General features: G+C 34.3%; 3 protein-coding genes across 3 annotated transcripts in view; 1 reads left to right on the top strand and 2 right to left on the bottom strand.

Annotated features, from left to right (window-relative positions):
• LOC112524724 (ubiquitin carboxyl-terminal hydrolase 12-like) overlaps positions 1 to 18667 on the top strand; it is a 23210-nt gene extending 4543 nt beyond the window's left edge. The window contains exons 8-31 of the mRNA XM_025134682.1: positions 365 to 478; positions 2303 to 2412; positions 3689 to 3763; positions 4341 to 4419; positions 4522 to 4668; positions 4746 to 4826; positions 4913 to 5032; positions 7200 to 7322; positions 9579 to 9656; positions 9793 to 9881; positions 12725 to 12833; positions 12937 to 13005; positions 13139 to 13249; positions 14751 to 14806; positions 14897 to 15074; positions 15755 to 15856; positions 15936 to 16007; positions 16146 to 16211; positions 16564 to 16629; positions 16985 to 17068; positions 17153 to 17272; positions 17420 to 17494; positions 17648 to 17734; positions 18173 to 18667. Coding sequence (XP_024990450.1) covers positions 365 to 478; positions 2303 to 2412; positions 3689 to 3763; positions 4341 to 4419; positions 4522 to 4668; positions 4746 to 4826; positions 4913 to 5032; positions 7200 to 7322; positions 9579 to 9656; positions 9793 to 9881; positions 12725 to 12833; positions 12937 to 13005; positions 13139 to 13249; positions 14751 to 14806; positions 14897 to 15074; positions 15755 to 15856; positions 15936 to 16007; positions 16146 to 16211; positions 16564 to 16629; positions 16985 to 17068; positions 17153 to 17272; positions 17420 to 17494; positions 17648 to 17734; positions 18173 to 18214 — 2253 coding nt within the window. The 3' untranslated portion in view covers positions 18215 to 18667. The remainder of the gene's footprint in view (positions 1 to 364; positions 479 to 2302; positions 2413 to 3688; positions 3764 to 4340; positions 4420 to 4521; positions 4669 to 4745; positions 4827 to 4912; positions 5033 to 7199; positions 7323 to 9578; positions 9657 to 9792; positions 9882 to 12724; positions 12834 to 12936; positions 13006 to 13138; positions 13250 to 14750; positions 14807 to 14896; positions 15075 to 15754; positions 15857 to 15935; positions 16008 to 16145; positions 16212 to 16563; positions 16630 to 16984; positions 17069 to 17152; positions 17273 to 17419; positions 17495 to 17647; positions 17735 to 18172) is intronic.
• A 1475-nt stretch (positions 18668 to 20142) lies between these two features.
• LOC112524661 (very-long-chain enoyl-CoA reductase-like) lies at positions 20143 to 23064 on the bottom strand. The gene is made up of 2 exons (XM_025134593.1): positions 22639 to 23064; positions 20143 to 20685 (listed from the first exon to the last, which is right to left on the bottom strand). Exons 1-2 carry the CDS (start codon positions 22975 to 22977, stop codon positions 20212 to 20214), a joined length of 813 nt encoding a protein of 270 aa, XP_024990361.1. The 5' UTR covers positions 22978 to 23064; the 3' UTR covers positions 20143 to 20211.
• A 1643-nt stretch (positions 23065 to 24707) lies between these two features.
• LOC112524662 (very-long-chain enoyl-CoA reductase-like) lies at positions 24708 to 25878 on the bottom strand. The gene is made up of 2 exons (XM_025134594.1): positions 25528 to 25878; positions 24708 to 25301 (listed from the first exon to the last, which is right to left on the bottom strand). The coding sequence occupies exons 1-2, from the start codon at positions 25858 to 25860 to the stop codon at positions 24828 to 24830; spliced, it is 807 nt and encodes a 268-aa protein (XP_024990362.1). The 5' UTR covers positions 25861 to 25878; the 3' UTR covers positions 24708 to 24827.
• Positions 25879 to 26685: the final 807 nt, after the last annotated feature.

Below are 26685 nucleotides of genomic sequence, written 5' to 3'. Positions count from 1 at the left end.
TGGTGTTACAGCTGGTTTCACGGTCACAGGCTGAAGGTTGTCACTACTTGGATGAAATTACGAGCTAGTTGATCAAAATTAAAAAGAAAAACTTTTTATAATGTATAAGAGAACTACCTGTTATTGAAAGGGCTACTAATTTCTGTTACCACTATGACCAAAGTCTGAAAGAATTTTATATTAAATTAGTGGGTGTTATATGGAAATGATACCCACAACAAGACCTATTGAGTTTTTAAAAATATATATTAGCTGTAGAAGCTTCTGAATAAAATTAGCTTATATGGTAAGTTGGGAATTTGTTTGCATATATTTAAGTTTGATGTGAATTATCCTTTTGGTTTCTCACATTTCAATCTTGTGGATATGGTCTTCACAGGATGCAAAGAAGGGCGTCCTGTTCATTGATTTCCCCCCTGTTCTTCAACTCCAGTTAAAACGTTTTGAATATGATTTCATGCGAGATACGATGGTGAAGGTTGGTAATTTTGATCCTTATAATATGGCTTTTATTTTTGACATTTTACGTGCTTTCTAAGTGTGAATTTTTGCCCACCTGAAGGGCATCATCTGATTGTTTTGAAAATGGTGCTTTGTGGTTGATGCACATATTCTTTTTCTTTCTCTGCATAAGGTTGTTCATCTTACAACAATAACCTTCCACCCCAATCAATGTAACTAAAGGAAGTACCATATAATCAGCACAGCAGTTTCAAGGAAACTTGAAATTTTGTCATTTTATTGGTCAAGGGCTCCGGCTCTTGTTGGTTGGTGCTTTTGAATTGTGTAGTGATTCTCAGTCGGAGGTTTTACTGAGCTTATGCAATCAATGTATATGCTGGGCAGGCTGGTGACCACTATGGTCTCACAGAAGTGATAGATATCATTATTACTACCACTACCACCACCAGTTCTATTATTGTTATCAAATTTTCATACCAAGGATAGCCGTCAATGATTTTGGGGTTGCTTCATTGTTATCTAAATTCCATATCAAGGATAGCCGTCAATCCGTCATTGATTTTGGAGTTGCTTCAGTTTGAATCACATGCTAGAACTATGCTGACAGTGTCTCATGTGCAAGACTAAAGAGCGCAAAATATCCCTTTCCCATACCCACCTTCAATGGTAAGAGTGCTATACTGGGCCTCATCCTTTCTTTCACCATCAAAAGGAGAAGTTGATGTCCTTGTGTGCACTCCTTGGATTAGTGTTACCCTGTCTACATCTGCAACATGGTAAAGACTTATTGTAGTTTCAAGGTATAACTTTTTGGCAAAGAGGTCGAGGGGATCATATTGATCCTTATCCCTAGTGTCACCAAACAATGTTCTCTTGAAAAATCTATGCGAGCCATTTCATTGTACAGGTAATAATTTTATGATCGGTTATGGAAAAAGCCTTCAATTATATGCAGTCAAATGCTAGAAAATATGCTGGCTAAATTCTGCATTTATGACTATGGATGTTTACTTACGTGCAATAATCTTTAATTGTCTCACTAATACCACTTCCTCTCTCTCCCTGTTTCTTCTAACCTTGCCTAGTCTCGGTATTTAAATGAAAAGCATACGGCATAGTGTCTCATCTGTCTTGTGCGAGTTCGTTCATAACTAAAAAGAAAAGATTGGACTCAGGGATGATTCTTGGTATAATCATATCACAATAATAAGCAGTTCACTCTGTCACATGCTTTCAGACTAGTTACCACAACACATCTTTAATCACATTGAAATGCATTTGAATGTCCTACTTATTCCCAACAGCATATGTAACCTCTCTTGGCACCATATCATATGCCCTCTGGATTGATGAATGTAGTGAACAATGTAGAGAAGGGAAAACTTCCTAACGAGAAAACCTCTGTGAAGTGGAATTAGACTCTAATTCTGAATTTTGAAAGGTTAAGTCAACTCCTTTTTGATTTATTTGACAGTTGAATAGTATTAAACTAAATCATTACATTGTAATAATTACTAATTGCCTTCCAACTTCCTTCACATACTTGCGATAATCCTATGCGCTTTTCTTGACTTCTTTGGTTAGCTATGCTTTCTTATGAGCTGTTGTGCATTTGTAGTTGAATGGCATCGGCATTATCAACTTATTATCATATACCGGACGTCTAGATATAAAGTCTTTGTGGTTTATTTCAATTCTTAATTTATGAGATTTATGAAATAACAATAACCAACGCTGCTTATGGTTTATTTCCAATATTAAATGGTTTGTTCTATCAGAAGACGAGTTTCTGGAACAGGCATATATGGGAATTTTTACATAAAACTATTTGATTGAGCAGATAAATGACCGCTATGAATTCCCCTTGCAACTCGATCTTGATAGAGAGGATGGGAAGTATTTATCACCCCAGGCAGACAGAAGTGTTCGCAATCTTTATACTCTTCACAGGTATGATAGTCCAATTGAATATTTTCTCAATCCGTTCAGAATTTCAGATGAAGCCGACCTTGGATTATGTTTATTAGATCTGTAACTGTCTTCTTGTCACAAAAGGATGGGAAGGGTTTTGATTATAGAAAAAACTAAATAAGGCTTGTCCTAAGTACGATTACCCACTCCTCAATTGAGATGACCGTGTACATAATACCATCATTTATGGATGTTTTTTTTATAGTTCGTTGGGTTATGTTTACCAAATCATTTACTTTAGCCAAGGAGCGTCTGCCTGAAAGCATGTGCTCTGCTTTTATCCCAAACATATGCTTTAGATTAGTTGTACAAAGTCTATAGTGTTTGGTGACTTTGTGCAAGTAGTATAAATGGATAGTGTTATGGTGGAGGACTGCACTTCTCTATGTGAAAGTTATCATAAAGGAAAGTCATTCTTGTTTACCTTAATGGTCATCTTGCTCATATGGCTAAATAAATACAAAATGTTCACCTTAAACAGTTTGGATCAAAGGATTATTACTCAAATGATGAAAAGATGCAGGAATGAAATTTCATATCGAGAGAGTTACCTTAAGAATATTATTGTAATATCACTTGCTAATAGGGATAGGGTTGTAGTCTTGTTGGTCAAACTTGCACATACATGCTTTTGAACATAGCATTTGCTTTGACGCTTTTCCCTTTTTTTGCCATATTTTAGCTTTCCAGTCATTTGTTGTAGCAACTTCTTTGATTTACCAACACGGCAACGCCTATGCACTTCTTACACCTTGTTTGGTTGCATGTTAATCAACCATTTGATTGGTTTAACTACTTATTCATTTCAAATGTATTTTTTAAGAATATTTGTTTATTCTATTTAACAAGTCTTGTTGGTTCATTTTGCGTCTTAATTGTTCATACATGTCGACATGTTTCTAACCAATCAAAACTCTCATTGATCTCAAAGATCTCAATTGTGAGTGATTTTTTAAACACAATTTAAGAGCAATTGATGTTACAGTGAGAACCTTTATCTGTATTGAATTAATTTTTGTACTGCTCTGTTATGTATGTTGTTGGTGGCATGTGTTTCTAGACATTTTCCAATTTGTTGTTTGGGGATTATTGTTTACGAATTGTGTATCTCAAGCTACAAATGGTTGGAGGTGGAAATTAATTCTCCAACGTGCACATTAATTATTCTGTAATGGCATTTTCTCAAATAGGGCTGGATATCAGCTATTATTGCTGCTTAGCGTCTGAATTTTTTCAATTCACATTATTTTTGCAGTGTGTTGGTCCACAGTGGTGGAGTACATGGTGGACATTATTATGCCTATATCAGGCCAACACTTTCTGATCAGTGGTAAGAAACATCATGTGCTTGATAGTCATTTGTGATCGTTTGATTTTATTTTGACTTCTATTTTGTTTTTGAGCTGCATATAATTTTATCATATTTGTTATCCATTTCCTTATTTACTTGCATGTGTTCTATATGAAATTGTCTCCGATAACTTGCTAGTGAAGATCCACTGAATTGAGTACGTAACTAATGCATTTCATGTTCAGATTGTCTGCAGCTATGGTGTTTTCTGTTTTCCTCTTTTAGTTAGCTAATTTTTCCTTCTCGGATGTGTTTGCTGCTCTTTCCTTTTTCATGCTATTGATTCATGCATGTTTGAGAAGCATAATATTGGTTTGGTGGTCGAGTTTATGTCATAATAATATTGGTTTGGCTATATGATTTATTTATTAATGGTGAAGCATACAACTAGCTAGTGACATCCACTGGAAGTTAGCCATCATGTTTTCTTGTGCACTATATAGTACTGAACAAGTACCGGTTGTTTATGTGATTTGCCTTCATTTTGGTGAGAAAGTGTCCTTTGTTTTAACTCCGTATTTTTTTTCACTGTAATTGCTAAATTAGTTTCTTGTAGGTTTAAATTTGATGATGAACGTGTAACCAAAGAAGATATAAAGAGAGCTTTGGATGAGCAATATGGAGGCGAGGAGGAGGTGATGATCTGGCACATAATAAAATTGATTTGTAGATTAGTTAGTATACTCCTTGCTTAAACTGATCTCTGATTTATATATTCGTAACCTCTTGTGAAATAGTTACCTCAAGCAAATCCTGGGTTCAACAACTCTCCATTCAAATTTACAAAGTATTCAAATGCATACATGCTTGTGTATATACGTGAAAGTGACAAGGAGAAAATAATCTGTAATGTGGATGAGAAGGATATAGCAGAGCACCTTAGAGTAAGATGTTTAAGTTTTTGATATGGATTATTGCTGTAACCATACTCAACACCACATTAAGCCCTCTTACCTTTCAGATAAGATTGAAGAAAGAACAAGAAGAGAAGGAGCAAAAAAGAAAGGAAAAAGCAGAGGCACATTTGTATACAATCATAAAGGTAATAACATCCAATGGCCTGCTTGGAATTACTATATTGAGATTTATGAACCGTTTTTGATTTACCCTGTTATATTATGTGGTTAGGTTGCACGTGATGGGGATCTTCATGAACAGATTGGAAAATATATATATTTTGATCTAGTGGATCATGACAAAGTTCATAGTTTCCGTATTCAAAAACAAACCTCTTTTGCTCTTTTCAAGGTACAATCTTTGGTTACCATCATAGTTCCTCTTTAGCTTTTTGTTTAGATTTACATCAGAATCTATGTTTTCAATGTGTAAAAGCATGATTATTTGTTTCTGGAGTTAGACTTTTCTTGCACAAAACTATGTATCTGCGCTTGTCAGTGTAACTTCAATTTGACCTGGTAGTGTTGAACAAGGTGGTAAAATGTAATTTCCACCTTTTATGTTAGTAATTTTACAGAAAATAATAAAAAGGAAACAACAAACAATGATGATCATTGAACATTTAATTAGCAATCTGTTTATTGTCAGTAATCCTATATCTAATGCTCCTGTGATATCGTTCATTTTGCACCTTTGCTGTTTATAATTAGGCCACAACATGCCACATCACGTGTACAGGACAAGTACACGTGCATTTGATCAAATTCTGATTGCTCTACTGTTTTATTCTTTCTGTTTAAAATTATTACAAAACCTTTTATTTTAGGCTGTCTGCAAAAAAAGGTGATGATCTGTTTCCTTTCAAATTGTTAATTTATCAATTAATAATTCTCACTTGATTTGTCTCAAATAGAATACAGCATTTTCTATTTTATTTTGCCTAAAAAACACAGTAATTTTTTTATTAAGTTTTCAAACATAACTTACTTTATCGTCCATTTATAATCATTACTTTATTTTTTTCTACTAGTTTATTTCATTTTTGTAGTGGACATTTAGAAATTTAAGCAATAAATAACCATTTTTGTGAAATTACATATAAAATCAAATAGGCGGCACTGGACCTTTAAAATATTTATTTAAGGAATAAAAATCCCCTTGTGGCCACGGAGGTTCAAATGCGGTGACTCCGGGTTATGTGCAAAGCAGGTGGTCGCTCTGGGATTAGTCGGCTCGCATAGCGGGTTGGATATCTAGGTTAATAAAAAAATAGTTGTTTTTATTATTATATTCTTTTCTCATTAATGATGTGATAATATCATTGAATCTATAATTCACGTGATATCAAATGTTCTTTTATTTACATAAATCATTCGTTTAAATTGATAATAGTTTGTCATTCAAAAAGCTCAACTAACAAATCATTTTTAATTCAAACTTATTCCTGACATAGGGTTAAAATACTAATCTTCTAGTCGTTCAAACTCTTTGTTGAGCCCAATTAACAAATAATAAATTCCTATTTACCGCTTAGTTTTGACAGTCTATCCATACAAATCTCTTTATCCAGACAGCATTTGTTCATAAAGTTAACAAATAGGCACTTGGGCATGTTTGTCTTTGAAGGCAGGAATATGCATGTTTTAATCCCTCCCTCTGTGGAAGATAAAAAAGAAAGAAAAGAAGACCCAGATAAATTCCCAGTTAGCAGCTTTTATCTTGGTCACTAAGACAAATTATGTCAACAGCCCTGGGTTCTTATCATTTGGGAAAAATGGTCATGAGTGGCTGAGTAACTAACCATTAGTTGCAAGAATATGGGATCTTTCTAAGGCAGTTGTTTTATGGACATGATCATGATGCCCTGTTCTTGGCAATATACCTTCCCATTTTCTTTCTTAACAAGGATCAACTACTTGCACTTGCTTGAAGTTGTCACTTGTCAGTGAAGATAAAACTAAAAAATGTTGGAGATAAGTTCAATATGTTGTCTACATACTGGTACTATGCTTTCAAGTCTTCTAACCATGTTGACTTAAACTATTGAACATAACACAAACTACAACAGATAACGGTAAACATGGTTAAGGACTTTGTCAGATTTAACTTGTTGAGGAATATTCATACTTCATATAGTTCTTTTTGATGGCAACAACAATCATGAGGAAGTCGTCACTAGGAGTAGTTTTGTTTGCAGTCGTGATGATAGTATCTTTCTAAGGCATGATTGCTTTGATGATTATATCCGTCTTGCGTTGTAATTTATGGTTCCTGATGTTTATGGCGACTGGTGAAGGTACCATAATTATTTACTTATTTTCTTTCATATCATGTTGAAACAACGATGGCAAGATTTTCTATCCATGTGGTTGAGACAGTGGCACTTTTTACATTTTGTATCAGCGATGTAGATGGATCAACATAGATTAGCACTTTGCAAGTTTTTTGGTATCATTAACATGCTTCAAATAAAGTTGTCAAGTGAGATGTTTTAGTGAATTTTAGATCTGTATTTCAGGAGGAAGTTGCAAAAGAATTGGGTATACCAGTGCAGCATCAACGTTTCTGGCTGTGGGCAAAGCGCCAAAATCACACTTACCGCCCTAATCGTCCATTGACTCCTCAGGAAGAAGCTCAGTCTGTATGTACTTTTTAACTCCACCTTTGAATGTGTTTATCATCTACTTTGATCTTTATTCTGAGTTATATCTGTTTCTTATAGCTTTTGCCAAGTGTAGTACTGACCATAGGCAATATGCAAAACACATTTACCTCCAATTACCATTTAGCATTTGGTTTTTTCTATATTTTGATTTTGGAAGGTCTGCGGAGGACTACAACTCCCAATAATGTAGATTTGATTCCTATCAGTTACAACTCAATTTAGTGCTATTGGTTTACTGTATATGGTATTATGAGAGGACTCGATTCCCAGATTTTGTCATGAACTTCTCACTTTTTGTTGATCTTGTCAAGTCCCTGTGGGATAAAGGCAGTATCTGAAATTTCGGTGAACTGGCGCTAGCATTTCTTTATTGTTTATATTGGCCAGGGTTTATCTAGGAGTTCATCAGTTGATTACATAAACTAATTATGTTAGATATCGGAAATTGTTTCTCGAGTTTTTCAGATCAATAGTTGTGAAATCATGATTCGTAACAAGCTCATAATCTCACTTTTGCGAGTCATTGACTTTGAACCATATCAAATTGTATGATTTAGACCAAAATTTTCAAAACTGTACACACATATATCTGATAGTGAAGCATATGTTAGTTTATCAATGAATGGAATTATATGGCCCTAGTGTTAGGGCATCCTTGATTGATTTCAACTGCCAGAGGCTGAGAAAAGATTCTTGCAAGAGTGGTGACCAGTAAACATTGGACACCCAGAAGACAATAATTGTTTAAAAATCAGGGTAATATATACCTATATAATATTAAAGAAGCGATTCATCACTATGGGGGCAATTATTCTATATTGATATCGAGTTTGCTTTCTTCATGAATAAATTTCGAAAACATTAGTTAGAACTTTTTAGAAACAGCCCTCTGGAGCTATATGCCAATAGTGGTGATTATTACATAACAAATAAATGCCAAATATCAGGTGCTATACAAAGATAGATGTCTGGCTGTGGAGAGGGTAAACTCTTGTCAACTGTAATAATATAGCCTTGAAGGAGTAAAATCTTGGTTTCTTGCAATTACATCTGAAGTGACCTTCACTGGTTACAGCTAGAATTTATTGTCTGAAGAATCTGTTCAAACACACACGGATGCTGTGGCTGTGTTATTTTTCTTGAACTTATTATTGCCCATTTAAAAATAAATGCAATGTTCGACTAGGCCATAATTTAGTTTAAGTGTTTGATCGTTAGGCAAATATGTAAAATACCCCTTAGTAAAGATGAATAGATGAATCTTGTTGATCAACAATGTCTCTAATATCTTGTATTCAATAAATGGACAGATGAATAAAGTTGACATGAAACTTCTCCAATAGAGGAAATATTGCATTTTTTTTTGGCTCAACCTAAAATGAAAATGGTTGCATGTATTTTGCGACAAATAGGGTGGAAGTTTGAAGCTCTAAATATGTTCAATGTTGAATGTGACTCATGATGGGAAACGGGATGAACCTGGATATTTGGAGATCCACTCAAAACCAAAAAATTATATATTTAATTTATCAAGAACTGAATTCTAAGGTTACAAAAGGTCTTATTTATAGGTTAAACTAAACTTGGAGGACAAGCTAAAAATCAAAATCAAATTAAAAATTCAACGAGATAGATACTGTCCTAATTAGAGAAACTTATATATGAAAAATAATCATAATCAATTAGTTTCTAAAATGATGGAATTCTTGCAAAAAAAGCAATCAAAATTAAAATTTATGACATTTTTTGATTTGGGTTTCTTTGGATCCCTTTTTTCTTCTCCTATCGATCCATGGGAAAATCTGCTATCCCCTTTGATTTTCTCTGCATCAGAATGTTTGGTTACTGGAGCAAGCATCATGTCCTACTTCTCTCTGCTAGGTTGTGCAACAGTATTCTCATCTGTCTGTTCCAGAATTTTTGTCATAGTTGCTAAGTGATTTGGTTTCTGCTTTTATAATATCATCTATTGAGTAGAAGAGGATGGTGGGGGATCAAAAATCTGAAATCAGCGTCAACTATGAAAAATAGAAGAGAATCTTGGAATGAATTTGGATGGATAAATGCTACTAGGAGCTTAGTTAATTACTAGTGTTTCAATAGGAAAATAAATTCTCCTTGGAGCTACCCATCACCTACTGAATGCTTTCTTCTGGGTTATGTAGCATTATATTAATCCCTCATTCATTATAATTTGGCGATTGTTAACATGTCAAATTCCATGTGATTTAGGTTGGACATTTGCGAGAGGTATCAAATAAGGCTAACAATGCTGAGCTTAAGCTGTTTCTGGAAGTAGAAGTTGGGCAGGTAGATGTCACTGATAATATATTATGTTTGCATGTTGATTTTCAATCAACTTTCTATCATATGCTATGCGAATATAGGACTTTCAATCTAACATGGTTCTTTGTTGTTAACTTGACTGGCTGCCATATGAATGTAGGACTTGCGGCCAATTCCTCCACCTGAGAAGACTAAGGAGGAGATTTTGCTTTTCTTTAAACTTTATGATCCTTCAAAAGAGGAGCTGCGGTATCTACTCCCTCTCTCTCTATACAACACACTCTTATATATATACATATTTGTATATACATGCACACGTGTGTGTATGTACAAACATATACACATGGTATCATATCATAGATGCATATTATAGTGCTATATACACATTACTGCAAATATTTTTCTACTCTGCACTTTAACTGGCAAATTGCTTCCCACCAGCCTAAAACCCATTAATTTTATACTTCCATGAGCTTCTGAAGCCTACCATGTATTATAACATTTATTAAGAATCTCTTATAGTTGACTCGAGGTGGTGGCAGAATCTTTGAAAATATGGAAACCTGCTAATGTAAATGCACAACTTACTGTTTAATAGTTGATAATCCGACAGAGAACGAAATTAGGAATATTTTAAAGAACTATATTTCCTTTCACTTGAATCTTATGGTTTACTCTGTTGGCTAATCATATTTTTGTGTGATTTTTTTTGTCAATTCATTATCGAGTAAGATGCAAAAATGTGAAGCCACATAGTTTGTCTAAGTTTTTGAAGAATTGTTACTTGTGCTGGGCTGCCATACGTGCTGGGGGCACATAGGGTGTTGCTGCCATTTTTAGACTCACAATTCCCACTTCATCTATCTGGACAAACCCTATATTCTTTAATGTGGCTTAGCTGCATGGGGTGTGGCTCCATTGCGGCTTACTCGCAGCACCAGTTGTTTGTCTTATGGTTATTTTCATTACTCTTAGTTTTGTTTATGTGCTCTTGTTATGCCAAGAAAGTTGGGTTAGCGACACACAAGTGAGTTTCTATACCTGTGTGCGTGGCATCCAAAATATAGTACTTTCTGTCACTTCCAATATGCACAGGCCATTTAATTTGCATGATGAGTCTAGGTTTACTGCAAGCGTACGGATGCTGTTTCATATGGGTTGAACAATGGGAGGCATACAAATGGCAACTCCTATCTAATAATTGATTAAACTTACTTACCGGTGCCACGGAAAGAAATGGTGCTAAAATACCTAAACCCTCTTTCAAGGCAGGACAGGCCAATCCATGATGCATCGTGGTTAGTTTCTAACAGTTCCACATGATGGAAGTATTAGAACTTAGCCACAACAATCCTCAATCAGTATTCCCAGCCATTTTGATGGGGGAACTTCAATGTAAAGCTAGGTTAACAAGTCTGATATTTAACTTTTGTTCAATCACAAATGAAGGAATAATTAATACAGTAATCATTAGTCCGGACGTGATATAATTCTTCATGAACACTTATTATCAACACATTTTAACCAACCTAACTGAAAGTAACAAGATTCACACAACACGATTTTTTCCAATCCCAAACAAAGAAATACTTGCTAAACAAAGGTAAAACAAAGAGAACAATGATAAGCATAAATGTCAAAGATGGAAATGAAAAAAGGGAAAGAGAAATGCTTATGCCAAAACTTGAAGATAGGTCTGATTACAAAACGAAAGCTTGAATCCCAAATTAAAGCATCTAAATAGCCTAAACTAAGAAATCAAAAGGAAAAATGAAGAACAAAGGGAGGAGGGGACCTCTTCAAAAATTGGAGGGTAACTCTGCAAATGATTTCCTAGGTCAAAAAGAGGCGAAATCCCTACTGAAACTGAAGGTGACTTCTGAACTCGCTTTCAAGCGACCTTGTATGCAACTTTGAAGCTCGCTTTTGAGGTAGCATTCAGAAGTCGCTGTCAGTAAGCAACTTTGAAGGCGATTATGGAGGTCGCTTTTGAAGTGGCTTTCAGGAGAATCTAGTGTTTTGGAACTGGTGCCACATGGTTACTTCTTTCGGTTGGCAGTCCCTTTTACTTGATATTTACTGGTCTTTTATCATTTTGCACATAATTAGACTTAAAAACACTGTTAAACGCTCTAATTTCACTTGAAAGAACACACAAAAGTTTGAAAAATCTGGAGAATTATTCAGCAAATAACGAGTTATCATTGCGCTTTGAATAGTAAGGATTAAGGAAACAAATAAAGGTGGAAGACCTGCACCCGTGATCTTTTAAAGCTAGAGCTTTGTATCCATGTTAAGTTCCCCAAACATGCAAATAGATGGATAGGCATTGGTGTATATATACACATATATATTTTGATAATGATTGGTGTATAGTTTTTAGCAAGGCCTTATGAGCATTTATAATCTCCATGTAGAAACTGTTTTATAACCAATCTTTCTGCTGTTACAGACCTATTGCCTTCTATAACCCCTTCTCTTGCTCTGCCACCCATAAGAAGTTAAAAATTGATTCCTTTCTAAAAGAATGACAATTGACGCTCTTGAAATGGGGTTTCTTACTTCAAGTGCTTCAATGAATGACGAATGGAAAAAGCCTAAGGATGTTGACATACGGGCTGCAATTCTGTTGTAAATATACTTTGTCCGAAGACATTCATGTGAATGCTGAAGCAAATTTTGACGAGACATACTATTTTATCAACAGAAGAGCATCAGTACTTGCCAAACTATCACACATTGGAACAGTTTGACCAGACCAACCATGAGATATCAAATTATATGTAGGGACGATGGAGGGTAGATTCATGGAACCAACTTGGACTTGGTTTATAGCAGCAGACAGTTATCACTAACCCATGGATCTAACTAAAACCAAAGACATAACCTTTTTGGAATGACACAAATAGGGCAATATATGGTTACGTGGATGAGTTGGAATGAACCTAAAGAAAATTTTATTCATGAGAAAATTTCCTTTCACTTTCGTACCCCTTGGATGTTCCAAAGATCATGTTGCCATTTTGTACTTATTCTTATGCTATTTCTATATTACTTGGAAGCTGTATTACTTAGATATTTTAACATGGCAGATATGTTGGGAGGCTCTTTGTAAAGGGTACTGGAAAGCCAATAGAAATACTGTCAAAGCTTAATGAACTGGCTGGCTTTGGACGTGAGGAAGAACTTGAACTTTTTGAGGTCAGTATTTAAAAACTTGTTCCTTTTATTAGATTTTGTTATGACTTTATGCTCTCTTGTGAATCTTTTAGATTGTTACCTTGATTATCCTCCTTTCGTACAGGAAATTAAATTTGAACCTAATGTTATGTGTGAACACATTGACAAGAAGCTTACTTTTCGGGGTAGTCAGGTACGTATACCAAATGTGGTTCTCTAATTTGTTGCAATGTACTTTTATATCATTGCAGCAGCTTCTTCTTTGCTTTAATTGAATGTTCTAGTTACCTGATTGCAAGATTTTTCTGGTTTGTATGGCCTTCTAGCTTGAGGATGGGGACATTATTTGCTTTCAGAAAGCTCTTCATGTTGAAAGTACCGAAACATGCCGTTATCCTGATGTTCCGTCCTTTCTGGAATATGTTCATAACCGTCAGGTATATCATGAACCTTGGTATATTATGCCACTTATGTTAAAGATGGAATGGGTTTATTTCAATTTAATACTATAAATTTGTATGGTCCTTGGTTTAGTTTTCCATAAATGGTATAGTACTTGCAACTTGCAAGTAGTAAATTGACATTGTGTACCAACATTCTTACTTGGGGGTGTTATAATAAGCCCAGAACAGTAGCTGGTGCGGTATGATAGACCGTTCTGCATACCGTGCAATCATGCAACCAATGATCTTATTTGTACACGTTCATGCTTTATGTTGATATTATTTGTACACGATCTTATGTTTATCGAGCATGAAATAGATATTCTTCTGAAATGCAAGATGATTTATGGCTATCCTCAGGTTTGACAAAAGTATAATTATATCACACTTCATTCTCTTTGTTATGCTGTATGGGAAGTAGACGGTTATATAATGCATCCCTGTGGGTGATTATTATAACTCAGGTGAAATTATGATTCCTATTTCTGTGATCTATATTTCAGTAGATTATGATGATCTTTGGAAGATCTCCCACAGAAAATTTGCTTTCTTATGGAATTTGCTGTCCGTACTAGAAGGGGAAGTGAAAAAGGTTTATGAGCACTAGGTTTTGAAACTGGCATTTAGAGTCGGTTTTAACAAAGCAATAAGATAAGCAAGTCTAAGAAGGTGGTTATGTGAAATTTGAATTAAACAGCCATACTTACCAGGTAATTGGTGGACTAGAATTTGATACTTTGCATCACTGTCTTCTTCTATAACTAAGCTACATTTCCTTTGATGCCTTTTTAACCAAGATAAATGAACATCTAAGGCAGTAATCACTGTCTTGTGGAACCAGTAGCTAACTTCTGAATCTATAGTATCTTATAAAAATGAACCATCTTAGAGAAGTAGATGGATGGAAGGATGCAACGTGAACTCTCTATTTGTTCCAAGTTATTGTAAATTCTACTGATGAATTTTACAATAATAAAATTACATTGTAGTTACAACTCAAATATACATGCTTAAAAATATGTACCTCCCCACTCTCTCTCTCTCTCTCTCTCTCTCTTCTATCACTTCTTTTATTATGAGTCAACTGTATTATATACATTTATGTATGTATGCATGTAGAGTATGACGACCCAGATAATGCACCAACTAAGCTTAACCCCTGACAAATTATGAGTTGGCAGCTGAGCATATTATGTGGCCATATCTGCATGACGAGTTAGATAACATTCAAATAATTAGGAGATATAACGCAGGAAATAAAATAAACTACATTTCTTGTTTACGCATTAGGCTTACCTTTTGTATTTCATACTAGACGATCTTTTCATATATAAATTTTGATGCATAGGGTGTTTTTCTCAAATTTTTTTTTAGTTTTTGTCTTTGTCCTTTTAATTTTTAATTCTCAAACTTTTTTAATATTAATTTTCTGTTTGTGTGTGATTAAGAAAAACCTTGCAATTTATTTATTTGCATTACCCCTTATGGCGAATAGGTTGTACGCTTTCGTTCACTAGAGAAGCCAAAGGAGGACGAATTCTCTCTGGAATTGTAAGTTTTCCAGGATATTTAGGTCTTTGGACTACCGATTGAAATAACATTTGATCTTACATTATTCATTTCATGATCTTGCAATTACAGATCAAAACTTAACAATTACGACGATGTTGTTGAAAGAGTTGCCAGCCATTTAAACTTAGATGACCCATCTAAAATCAGGCTTACTTCTCATAATTGCTACTCCCAGCAACCTAAGCCCCAACCAATCAAGTACCGTGGTGTGGAACATCTATCAGACATGCTGGCGCACTACAACCAGGTTGTTTATCATTTTTATGTTGGCATGATCGATGTGATGCTTCTTACCTTGATATATTCTATAACTCGGCTTCTAATGGAATAATTGATATTTTTTTTACTGGCCACACATATACACCTATATACCTATCTGTATACATCTGTATGTGCACACCTTATGTGCATGTGTGTATGTGTATATATATATATTATATACATATATGGAGCCCCTTCATACTTTTACACTATATGAACGGAGAAATATGTGGTGGTACTTGGCCTGAATATGAAATCATATGCTAGCTTATTTTGTCAGCATAAAACCCGAAATTATTACTACTGGAGCAATTTTGTAAGGTTTAAGGTGTGTTGGAGGTTTCCCCTTCATATAATGTGATGTAAAAGGGGATCCCATGCATATCGATCTCAGTGAAAGGTTGGGTAACATACATTGATTCAGTTATTGGAGTTTTTGTAATTCTTTTTTGAAGTTTTTGAGTTTGCATAATGCACACAGCTAGCTGTGTTTCTTTGCCGTTACCAATGGTGGAAGGCTATAAGTCCTACTTGAGGTTTCGGAACCCAAAACAACAAAGTACATTGCTTTCTTATTGGGAATATTTTGGCACACAGTGAAAACTCGGCTGCTTTCCTATTTGAGTAATATACACTCATGTAAGTTTTTTTTTTTGTCATGCACAGACTTCAGATATTTTGTATTACGAAGTATTGGATATCCCTCTGCCAGAATTGCAAGGCCTGAAAACTCTTAAAGTTGCTTTTCATCATGCTACCAAAGATGAAGTAAGTTCTGACTATCTTTTCAACTTTTTGCATAACCTATTATTGTAATACTGATATGTTCATTTCAACTAATTGTTAGGTAGTTATACATACTATTAGATTGCCAAAGCAGAGCACGGTTGGGGATGTAATCAATGATCTCAAGACAAAGGTATGCCCAACTTCACAAATATACCATCAACTTAATTTCATTCTTTCTCCATTATCAATTTTAGTTTGCATCATATCATTAAATGTTTTCTTGTTCATTCATGCTTGATAGTTAACTGGTTAATGCATTGTGGAACAGGTTGAGTTATCCCATAAAGATGCAGAGCTCCGACTGCTGGAGGTTTTCTATCATAAGATTTACAAGGTAATTGATGTTCTCAGTTTCTTTCACTACACGACAATGGTTATTTGAGCCGAATCATTGAAGACGTCATAGTCCATATATGGTGTTCTCTCTCTGCGGTTCTTGCAGTTGATATTGGTAGTTTATTGGGTTTGGGATTCTGACATGAATCAGATGATTATAAATCTGGTCCACCATTGAAAAATATTCATAACTTATCAAAGGGTTGTCTTGTATATGCTACAGACAAATATGATTCTCTCGTCTTGTGACGACCTTTATCTCTGCTCTTTCTTAGATTTAATGTTTTATATTATTTTTTCTGCTGGTTATACAGGCCTTCCTTTCTTCTAACTTGCCTCCATATATGCAGATATTCCCCCTCAATGAAAAAATTGAGAATATTAATGATCAATACTGGACTTTACGTGCCGAGGAGGTATGTGGTAACTGGTTACTCTATCCATCTTTGTCATATGCAGCCTTAGAAGTATTTGCTGTTATTTTCTTTATTGTTATTCCCGTTGTTGGCACTCATATTTTTTTTTCATACTAGCCACTTTACCCATTTATTCATCGGTCTTCTTAATGTCTTTGTGAATATCTTTGCTCAAATTTCACATTTACTTCTCTCCTTTCTATCGAACCATTACACATCTTTGACAGTTTGACCTCACATGCCTGTTTCAACTATTCTTGCCTACTGCAGTCTAGTTGTCAGCATTTGGACTTTGGAGTTTGTGTTGTCAGGTTTATAATTTCCCTTTCAGTTTTGAGAATCGTTCTTTTTTCAGATTCCAGAAGAGGAGAAGGACCTTGATTCTCAGGATCGTCTCATTCATGTTTATCATTTCATGAAAGACACAGCTCAAAACCAGGTAGTATGCACTTATTGCTTCTGGATCATATTTTATTTTTGTCATTGCTAATTCTATTTGTGCTTGTATGTTATTTTGTACTAGCAGCAGGTCCAGAACTTTGGGGAACCATTTTTCCTTGTCATTCGTGAAGGTGAGACATTAGCTGATGTTAAAATACGGATACAGAAGAAATTACAGGTTCCGGATGAGGAGTTTTCAAAGGTATTTCTTTTCCTTCTACTGTGAATGGTTTTCCTCTCAAGTTACAACAGACCCCTTTTCAGCCAGTCTGGCAATTTCTAATTTTTTTTTCTTTCTGGTATGATATACTGCATCATTTTACCTGAAATATTTATCGTCGTATATCAGTGGAAGTTTGCATTTCTGTCTTTGGGCCGTCCCACATACCTTCAGGACTCGGATATCGTCTCCAGCCGTTTTCAGGTCAATAAAATTCTTCGTCTCTTTCTGGAAACAGACACACTTACCATGAAGCTTATCTTTTGACCCTTACAAGCAATGCACATGTTTTCTACAGTGGCATATGAATTCTGTGCATATGTCATAACTGGATTTAATGTGTTCTTCTGGTTTCAGAGAAGAGATGTTTATGGTGCTTGGGAACAGTATCTGGGATTGGAACATTCTGATAATACACCCAAAAGGTCGTATGCTGCAAATCAGGTACATGAATCTAATGATTCCATGATAAAGACAATAAGTGCTCTCACTACGGCTTTCCTCATACTTCGCTCCATCCCAAAAACTAGCTTACTTGATGTTAGTGGTTTGGACCTCCAATTTTGTAAATTCATATCTGACACTAAACCTCTCGACCCCCTTGCGGTGAAGAAAAAGCTCGGTGTACATTATATCCCCCACCCGACCTCTGCCTGTGCATTGAACTTCTAGTTTTTTTTAATATATCCAAGTTCTATCTATTTTAGTACTCCTTTGATGTAATGGTGGATTCTTTACCACATAAAATTGTTAATTTATAACCCATATAACACTCAACAGTCAAACGCAGACTATTTTTATGACATATAATATAATAAATGTAAATCTTTCCAGTTTACAAAGTTATTAAATGGTGTAGTAGCTGACTGTTGGTATTTGCAGAACCGACACACATATGAGAAACCAGTAAGAATCTACAACTAGGCAGGTGAATAAGTACTTGTGATGAGGCTGCAGCAAGAGATAAATGTGGCGTTTTAAGAGAAGCATCGACTGAAAGAAAACCAGCAGCAGATAATAATGATATGGGTATGGACGTATGGTAGATGTATATTTGTTTGTTGAGAAAGGTAGCACAGATAATAGAGAAGCAAGCACGCGTGCGTGCGTGTGTTCTCTTTTTTGTGCAGCAGGGTGATGTTAGAGTTTAGGTGATATTTCCATTTGGTTGTGTCGTGAGATTTTGGCCGTGGATGTATAGCGTATATAGATTCGTGATAACCCTTTTTTTGCTCCATATTTATGTTTCAGTGCAGGCCATACTGCTACTATTACTATTACTACTGCCTTGTGCTTTTATTGTAGACGAGTAACTTGTGTATAAAGCATTCTCCAGCTGACATTTGGAAGGGACTTGACACCTGATTTTCTCGAGGCATAATGAGTTGTGCAATGTAAAAATGGCGTCATCGAATTACCCTTACAAATGAGATTTATGTCGAAAACGAACCGACCGGACGGCTGTCCAATGCGGCTCTTGTTTAATATTTCTGAAATATTGTTTTTGTCGACCACGAGTTTTCAAGACAGCTTGTGTACACCTTGACTAATCCAAGAGACCCTAGAGAACAGTCAGAAAAAACCCAGTGATTTTGCAGGACTAGAGTCGGTGACCTATGATGTGAAGGTATTTGGAAGAATGAAAGAGATGAGTGATGTTTGACTATATGTTATATTGAATGGATTTGTTTTGGCCATGAATATGATAGTGTTGTGAAGTGAGTTGACAAGAGTGAGATATGTTGTATTTGGTCTGTCTTGTTAACGCGTAATAATATATGTCTAGAAATTATCGTAATTGGTAAGTACGTGTACCAAATGTTTAATGGTTACATTACGTATTTGTAAGGGAAAATTGTATCAAAATGAAACCAACTTTAACCTGATTCCTATTTTGGTAAACCAACTTTAACCTGATTCCTGTTTTGGAGAACCAATTTTCAAAATCGTCATTTAAGGGTCTTTATCAAATTGTTTTGTTTGTTTAAGGGTCTGGTTAACCTGTTGACTTGTTAATTTTGAAATCGTCTAAATCTTTTGCCAACTAAAATATTTTACGTCATATTAATTTATTATTTTAAAACTAATATTCCATGTCATATTTTAAAATTACAAAATAATTATAGAAAATTAACTAAAATTCATTTTTTTCAAAAATTAATTATAAAAAAATTAATACACTAAAATCTATTTTTAATTCTAAATCTCGTTTTTTAAATAAAAAATTCGAATTTAAAATTGAAGATTTTTAAAAAAAAAAATCCAAATATTTTGAAAAAAAATTCAAAGACTTTTTTCAAAAAAAAAAAAAAAAATCCACATATTTTGATTTGTTAATCTTTCTTTTAATAATAATCATGATTTGGTAAATTAATATCCACCTAATATATTTTTAAATTATTATTTGTCATCTCATAATAAATTACTTGTTACCTGCTCAGTAGGTTAACCAAACCCTTAAATAAACAAAAAGTTTGATAGAGATCATTAAATAAACAAAAAATTTGATAGAGACCTTTAAATAACGATTTTGAAAGTTGGTTTTTCAAAATAGAAATAAAGTGAAAGTTGGTTTCATTTTGATGCAATTTTCCCTATTTGCAATTGCAATATGAATCAATACCTAATTTAACAGGTTGTAAATATTTGTGTAATATTGAACGACTTTCAGACTATTTTTATAAGCTTCTTTTTAGCTAATATTTTTTAGTTTGACTTATTTGACCCATTAAAAAAAAATCAAAACTTACTCAATTTCATGTAAATCAGTTGAGATTGTCACAACTATATCATAACAATAAAAACACATTTTTTTGGTTACCTGAACAAAACTAAACGTTTCAAAGACTTAATAGAAAGGACGTCTTTATACAAATTTACATGTAACCACAACGTGGGACATTAAGTTTTATAACATGCATCTAAAAAATGTACGGAATAAAAGCCTTGACGTTCTTAGGGAACTTGTCCCCAAACTTCGATAGGTACCACTCTCGTGTGGTATAACTCCGCCCCGTCAGATAAAAGATCGTACCTAAAGTGAAAGAAAATGCATACAGTGTCTGCGAAATGCTCGCGATTCCTACATATGCAAGAATCTCGAACAAATAGTGTGGGCATATCACCAAATCAAACAACCCTCCTTTGGGAATTTTGTACTCTTTGTCCCCTTTCTTCCTTAGATTAGCAAGAAGCCAATGGTGGTAAAAGTTTCCAATTTCTCCGATTATGAACAATCCAACTCCAACGTATTTGAGATCCAACAAAGGCTCGGGAACGTCTCGGGATAGAATTTGGGTATAAATCATTGTTGCGGTGGAGAAGGCGTAACTCAGTGGGACGATTATTGCCGATTCCAATGCCATGGAACCACTATATTTGTGAACAAATAAAACCTGTGTATCAAATCATAAGCGTTGATAAGTCTAATTATCTGATATTAGAATAATCACTAACAAAATGTATGTACAAACATCATTTAAATTACGTTTTCATTTTTGGTTTGAAATAACAAATAAACTTGTACATTTACATCGTTAAAAGACTTCACATTCTTGTGAGGGTTTGGCATTGAACATGTGCCAAGTATATAATAAAATGATATGAACCTTTTAAACTTTTTTTGTAATTAATTTTTAAATAATAAAAACTACTTTAAAAGCATTTTCCAAATCAATACTTTTAACGAACATAAATATAGCTATATATTTAAATAATTAGAAATGTACTCGTGCAATGCAGCGAGATACAACTTGATTTTAATATTTCATATATTCTTTATTTCAGTCGATTTTCTAGTATGGTCTTTATGTGATTTTGAGAAAACCATAATGTTTTTATTTTGGAATAAATATAAACTTGAAAATATCATAAAAATTTGACAAAAATATATCAATATTAGTATCAGATTAACTATTTAAAATTCCTATTTTTTGTGTAATTTTTTAATTCAATTTTTTATTATTGTAATTTAACTTATGTTCAATAACAAAATAATTTATATTTTGGTTTAATAATATAATTTTCTTATAAAGATAATAATTAATTATTTTGTTAGAACTCGATAATTATCTTAATTATATTTTAGATTTTTTATATTTTAGAATGAGATGTTTATCCTCTATTTGATTATTTTTATCCGCAGTTAGTTACACAAATTCAAACATTAAGCTTTAATAAGTTGTATTTATCATATTTTACTTCTAATCTTGAATTTTAAGTAATATGCATCAATATACAATACTTCATGCCAAAAAAATGGTTTTTAAGAGTTTTTGTCAAATGCTTTATAATATAGTATAGATTATTTTATTATTAATACATTATTTTTCTATAAATTAGAATAATATATTTTAGTTTTATTCTATAATAAAATTTTCATTATATTAACGTTACTTAATAAATTAATGTTTAGGTATGTAGCCAAAAGTTATTTTGAGAAGTGGTAAATATTTGAGAAGTGATAAATATCTGAGAAGTAAAAAAGTGATCATAACCCTTCATATAGTCAAGATCAGATTTCACTAGTCAATAATTGCAGCTTTAATTGGTCAAAAATTGCGGCTATGGAAAAATAGAGGGGGTACTTTCTTAACTTTTATGAATAGTCGGTGAACGGATTCATATATGAATCTATGTGATTCACATATGAACTACATGTTCATATGTCAACTTGTGTAATTAACATATGAACTATTTTAACCAATTCACATATGAACTATTTAACTGATTCATATATGAACCCACATGTTCATCTATAAATCAGTTAAGTAGTTCACATGTGAACTAATTAACGGGTTCACATATGAACTCGTTTGCCACTTATTTGTAAAAGTTATGAAATCACCCATCTATCTTTCGCATACCCATATGAGGAATTATCTGGTGCTCCACGGTCAAAGCCGCAAATATTAACCATGAAGGACTAAGATTACTTCTTTACTTCTCAAATATTTATCGTTTTTCAAATGAAACTTTCCCCAAATATGTATTTATAATAAGAGTAAATTACGTTTTTTTATCCTTGTGAGTTGTTACAAATTTTGGATTTCATCCTTGTAGTTTTGAAATTGTGGCTTTAGTCCCTATGGTTTGTAATTCATTTATGTTTTTGTCCCTAAGGTTAAACACTTATAATAAATAATATTTAGTTGTAACTTTTAAGTTATAACTGAAAAAAATGATCGTTTTTAAAATGACATCCACATTAATAATCGTTGATTTATAAGATAACTACAAAATAACTGTTAAAACTGATGTAACATTTATTAAATCAAATTATAACTACACTGACGCATATGCTCTTAAATTGAACCATTTCTTCTAAATTAATGTATTAGAAAGTGTACCTCGACCACCCTTTTGAAGAAATGAACGGTGAGAGCAGAAACAAGCAACCCGAATCTGAGATCTTCATGCGGAAAAGCGAAGAAGGAAGTCAAGCCCACGAGAAATGAAGGTGCGTAGAATAAAAGCATCCCGTTTTTACTAGACAACTTCATCTCCTTCTCCTTCTCCTTCTCCACAACACCGACGTTCAAGAACTTGGAATATTGCATGTGCTGGCCCTTGATTTCCTTGTACCCGGCATTCGTCAACGACGAGAAACCCACGACGGTCATCGTGGTGACGAACAACGACGACGGTGGTGGAAATAAAAGGTTTAGGAAGATGGAAGGAATGGCCATCTTGATTATTAACCTTAATGTGTTTGGTGTTCTTCGAAGGTTGTTTGCAAACTCACACTGGGGATGGCCAAATAGATGGAGGTGAAAAGGGCATTTAACAATTGCCACATAAATGTGTTGGTACCACTCATCATGAGGTCCAAAAGGACATTTTAACGAGTGGGTCCCACAAAAGTTCATTTGCAACCGCAAAAACAAGTGGTTTGTATTCTTACAAATCATATACAAAATGTTTTCTTTTTAAAATAATTGTTAAAATAAAACTGTTTATTTTTGTAAACTCGTAAATGTTTGAAGTCTGAAATCTGAATCAATAAGATATGGAATAAAACAGATTCTCTCCGTGAACTATTTGTTAGAAATTTGCAGGTTAGAAGTTTAACTTCCATCCCACATTGGTAGAAAATTAATTTCTAGAGAAGCTTATAAGGCTTTCTCTAGAAATGGTCTTTGAATAAGTTGGTGTACTCATGATGGGGGTCTTGAGTGGAAGGCCCAACACACACGTGCACGTGTGGCCGAGGCTGAGGGCGTGGGATTCGCGAGGAGGCGCACTTTGCACTTAGTATTTGAGATAATGGTTAGTGGAGAAATTTTCTCCACCATTATCTTCAATTTATGAGGATTTCGTGGAAGAAAATCGGCCTCAACCAGTATATAAACTGGGTTGAAGCCAGTTCGAAATACACAGAAAATTCTAAGCTTCCTCTCCTTCGATTTCTGCTCCCGACTTTTACTTTCTCTCTACCATTTTCTACATACATTGTGCTCTATGTTTGTTTTTGATCGCTGTTCATAAACGAATTGAATACTGCATCAAATCGTGGGGCTTTGCGACTAGCAAACTCATAATGTGAATAAAGTGGTCGTATAAAACCTTAAAGGACATGTTTTACCGTGCAGATTATCATCCAAATCGACATAAAATTAATCAGGTTGATTTTATATTTCTCGCATTGTATTTAATTTCCGGTTCACTAAGTGAACAACTCTGCTTCTACCACTTTCTTTCATTAAATCTATCGCGAAAGATAGATTCAATCTGTGTGAATTGATTAATTTATGAGGTGTTGGTGGGTCTGACTACTAAAAGATTTAACCTTTTGTCCGTTATATGATTAAATCTTTATTTTGTTTTCATCTATCTTATTGGAATATTTTTCAACACTATCTGATTTTCCACCAACCCTATACCCCGTAACATATAAACAGGAACAATTCATAACAAAATGATCTAGAACGAGACCAAACAAACGAATAGGGTCAACTTTGAAAGCAACTACACCCTAAACCCTGTGCATATGTAAAACAAGAACATCCCATGGCTGAACAACCAGGATCGATTATGTTTCTAGGGACTGGGATCGATGTAGGTCTAGGTTTAACGATTGAGAGTGAGCGGTTGAGAGAATGTGTTGGGATCGATTGTTTGAGACACAACAACTGTGATCGATTATGTTTCCAAAGAGACAAAGATCGGTTTAGGTCTAGGTTTACCGATCGAGGGTGAGCGATTGAGAGGTAATAAGTGGTTAGGTTATCACTTTACTTTTAAGAGGATGGTAAGAGATGAGAGACTCTTAAAAGAAAGAAAAAACAAACAGTCGGACCAAATTATACGTACCTGACAAATAAGAGTTTTGTTTTTTTAAAAAACAAACACCACCTTAGTATTTTAAATTACCAACTCATTTACATATAAATAGGTTAAAATTGTCGCATCTATTTCATAACGATCAAACTGCAAATATTTTATTTTCCCCGAATGAAACTAAATGTTGTAACGATTTATAAATATCTACATGTGTCCTCAATTGGGACATTGAGTTTTCTATTGTCGCAACGACCATCTAAAAAACGTACGGAATAAGAGCCTTGACGTCCTTAGGGAATTTGTCCCCGAACTTCGATAGGTACCACCCCCGTGTGCCATAACTCCGCCCGATCAAGTAAAAGATGGTACCCAAAGTGAAAGCAAACGCATACGGTGTTTGTGAAATGCTCGAGATTCCTGCATATGCAAGAATCTCGAACAGATAGTGTGGGCATATTACCAAACCAAACAACCCTCCTTGAGGGATTTTGTACTCTTTGTCCCCTTTATTCCTTAGATTAGCAAGAAGGCAATGATGGTAGAAGTTTCCAATTGTTCCGATAAAAAACAATCCAATTCCAACGTATTTGAGATCCACCGTAGGCTCGGGGACATCTCGGGATAGAAATTGAGCATAAATCATTGTTGCAGTGGAGGAGGTATAACTCATTGTGATGATTATCGGCGATTCCAGGGCCATGGAACCACTGTATTTGTGAAGAAATAAGACCTGCATAAAAAGTCACATGAAGCGTTGTGACTTATCAGGGCTTGTTCGTGAAATTGGTTTCCCATGAGTCGTTGGGTCACAACCATCCATTAAATTTTAACCGTGACTAAAGGTGTCTTCCGTAATTCACTTTTAGTGACGATCCAAATCCGGTTATTTTATACAAGTTTAAACCATTTTTACTACATTGACTTAAGTTGAAGAGTTTAAGCATTAGAAAGTGTACCTCGAGTACCCTTTTGAAGAAATGAAGAGTGAGAGCAGAAGCAAGCAACACGAATCTAAGGTCTTGATACGGAACAACGAAGAAAGAAGCGACGCCCACGAGAAACGCGGGCGTGTAGAATAAAAGCATCCCGTTTCTACTAGACAACTTCATGTCTTGTTTCTTGGCGACACCACCGGCGTTCAAGAACTTGGAATAGCGCAGATGCTTCCCTTTGATTTCCATGTACGCGGCGTCTGTCAACGCCGACAGATTTACGACCAACATCGCGGTGACAAACCATGAAGATGGTGAAGGAAACAAGAAGTTTAGCAAGACAGAAGGAATCACCATCCTGATTCTGTTTTCTTTGTACCTCTTTTTTGGGGGTTCATATAAATTGGAATATTGAGGTCAAAAAAGACATCTCAAAGCAACAAACGGGTGGTTGTATTCTTGTGGATTCACATCAAAAAGTTTAGATTAAACTACAAATTTGGTCCTTATAGTTTCGAAATACAAGAGTGGTTATGGTAGTGTGCAAAAACATTTGGATTTGGTCCTCACTTTAACGATCATTAAAAAATTCTGTTAAATGAGGGACGTTTTCGTTTTTTATTATCTATTTTTTTTTATCTTTTACCCAATCAAAATTGATTTTATAATTTTGGTCTCTATAGTTTTTGATTTGGATAGAAGTAGCGGTGCATAGAAAACCGTCCAATCCAATCCGTTAACAACTTAATTAGACCCAACTCGGTCAACCCTGGCGCCAACCAACCAAACCGCCAATTAATATGTAGAAATTGGGTTAGCCTAACTCGACCTGCCAACTCGCCGCTAATATGTATAACTTTGATATAATATACCAGTCCATTATATATAGAGGTGCATTTGAAATGTATCCTATATATATATGTATTAACAATGTATAAAATTTAATTTAATGCTTGTTGAGTTTATATTCATAAATTCTTTTTTTTATGTATGGTATAGGTTATAAAAAAGGATTCACTTACAAAGAACGATGACAAAGAATCTAATAGTAGAAAATTATGAGACCGTTTTTGCAGCAACAACAAATAGATGTGTTGGAGAATATGAATGATGTTGATAGATACTTAGTTGCCTTATTTGATGTTTTACTTTGGTGGAAAAAAATGCGAATAGTTGTAGCAT

The sequence above is a fragment of the Cynara cardunculus genome (assembly GCF_001531365.2).
Source record: "Cynara cardunculus var. scolymus isolate 2C chromosome LG 13, CcrdV1, whole genome shotgun sequence".
In the NCBI taxonomy this organism is placed as follows: Eukaryota; Viridiplantae; Streptophyta; class Magnoliopsida; order Asterales; family Asteraceae; genus Cynara; species Cynara cardunculus.
This window is presented reverse-complemented; position numbering and strand designations above follow the sequence as displayed.

What these genes read in the sequence shown, in the direction of transcription:
- LOC112524661 (XM_025134593.1), bottom strand. Translation starts at nt 22,977, where the DNA reads ATGGCCATTCCTTCCATCTTCCTAAACCTTTTATTTCCACCACCGTCG. An exon ending in TCTTCAAAAGGGTGGTCGAG is followed by an intron (nt 20,686 to 22,638) that starts GTACACTTTCTA and finishes TTTGATACACAG; the next exon opens with GTTTTATTTGTTCACAAATA.
- LOC112524662 (XM_025134594.1), bottom strand. Translation starts at nt 25,860, where the DNA reads ATGGTGATTCCTTCTGTCTTGCTAAACTTCTTGTTTCCTTCACCATCT. An exon ending in TCTTCAAAAGGGTACTCGAG is followed by an intron (nt 25,302 to 25,527) that starts GTACACTTTCTA and finishes CTTTTTATGCAG; the next exon opens with GTCTTATTTCTTCACAAATA.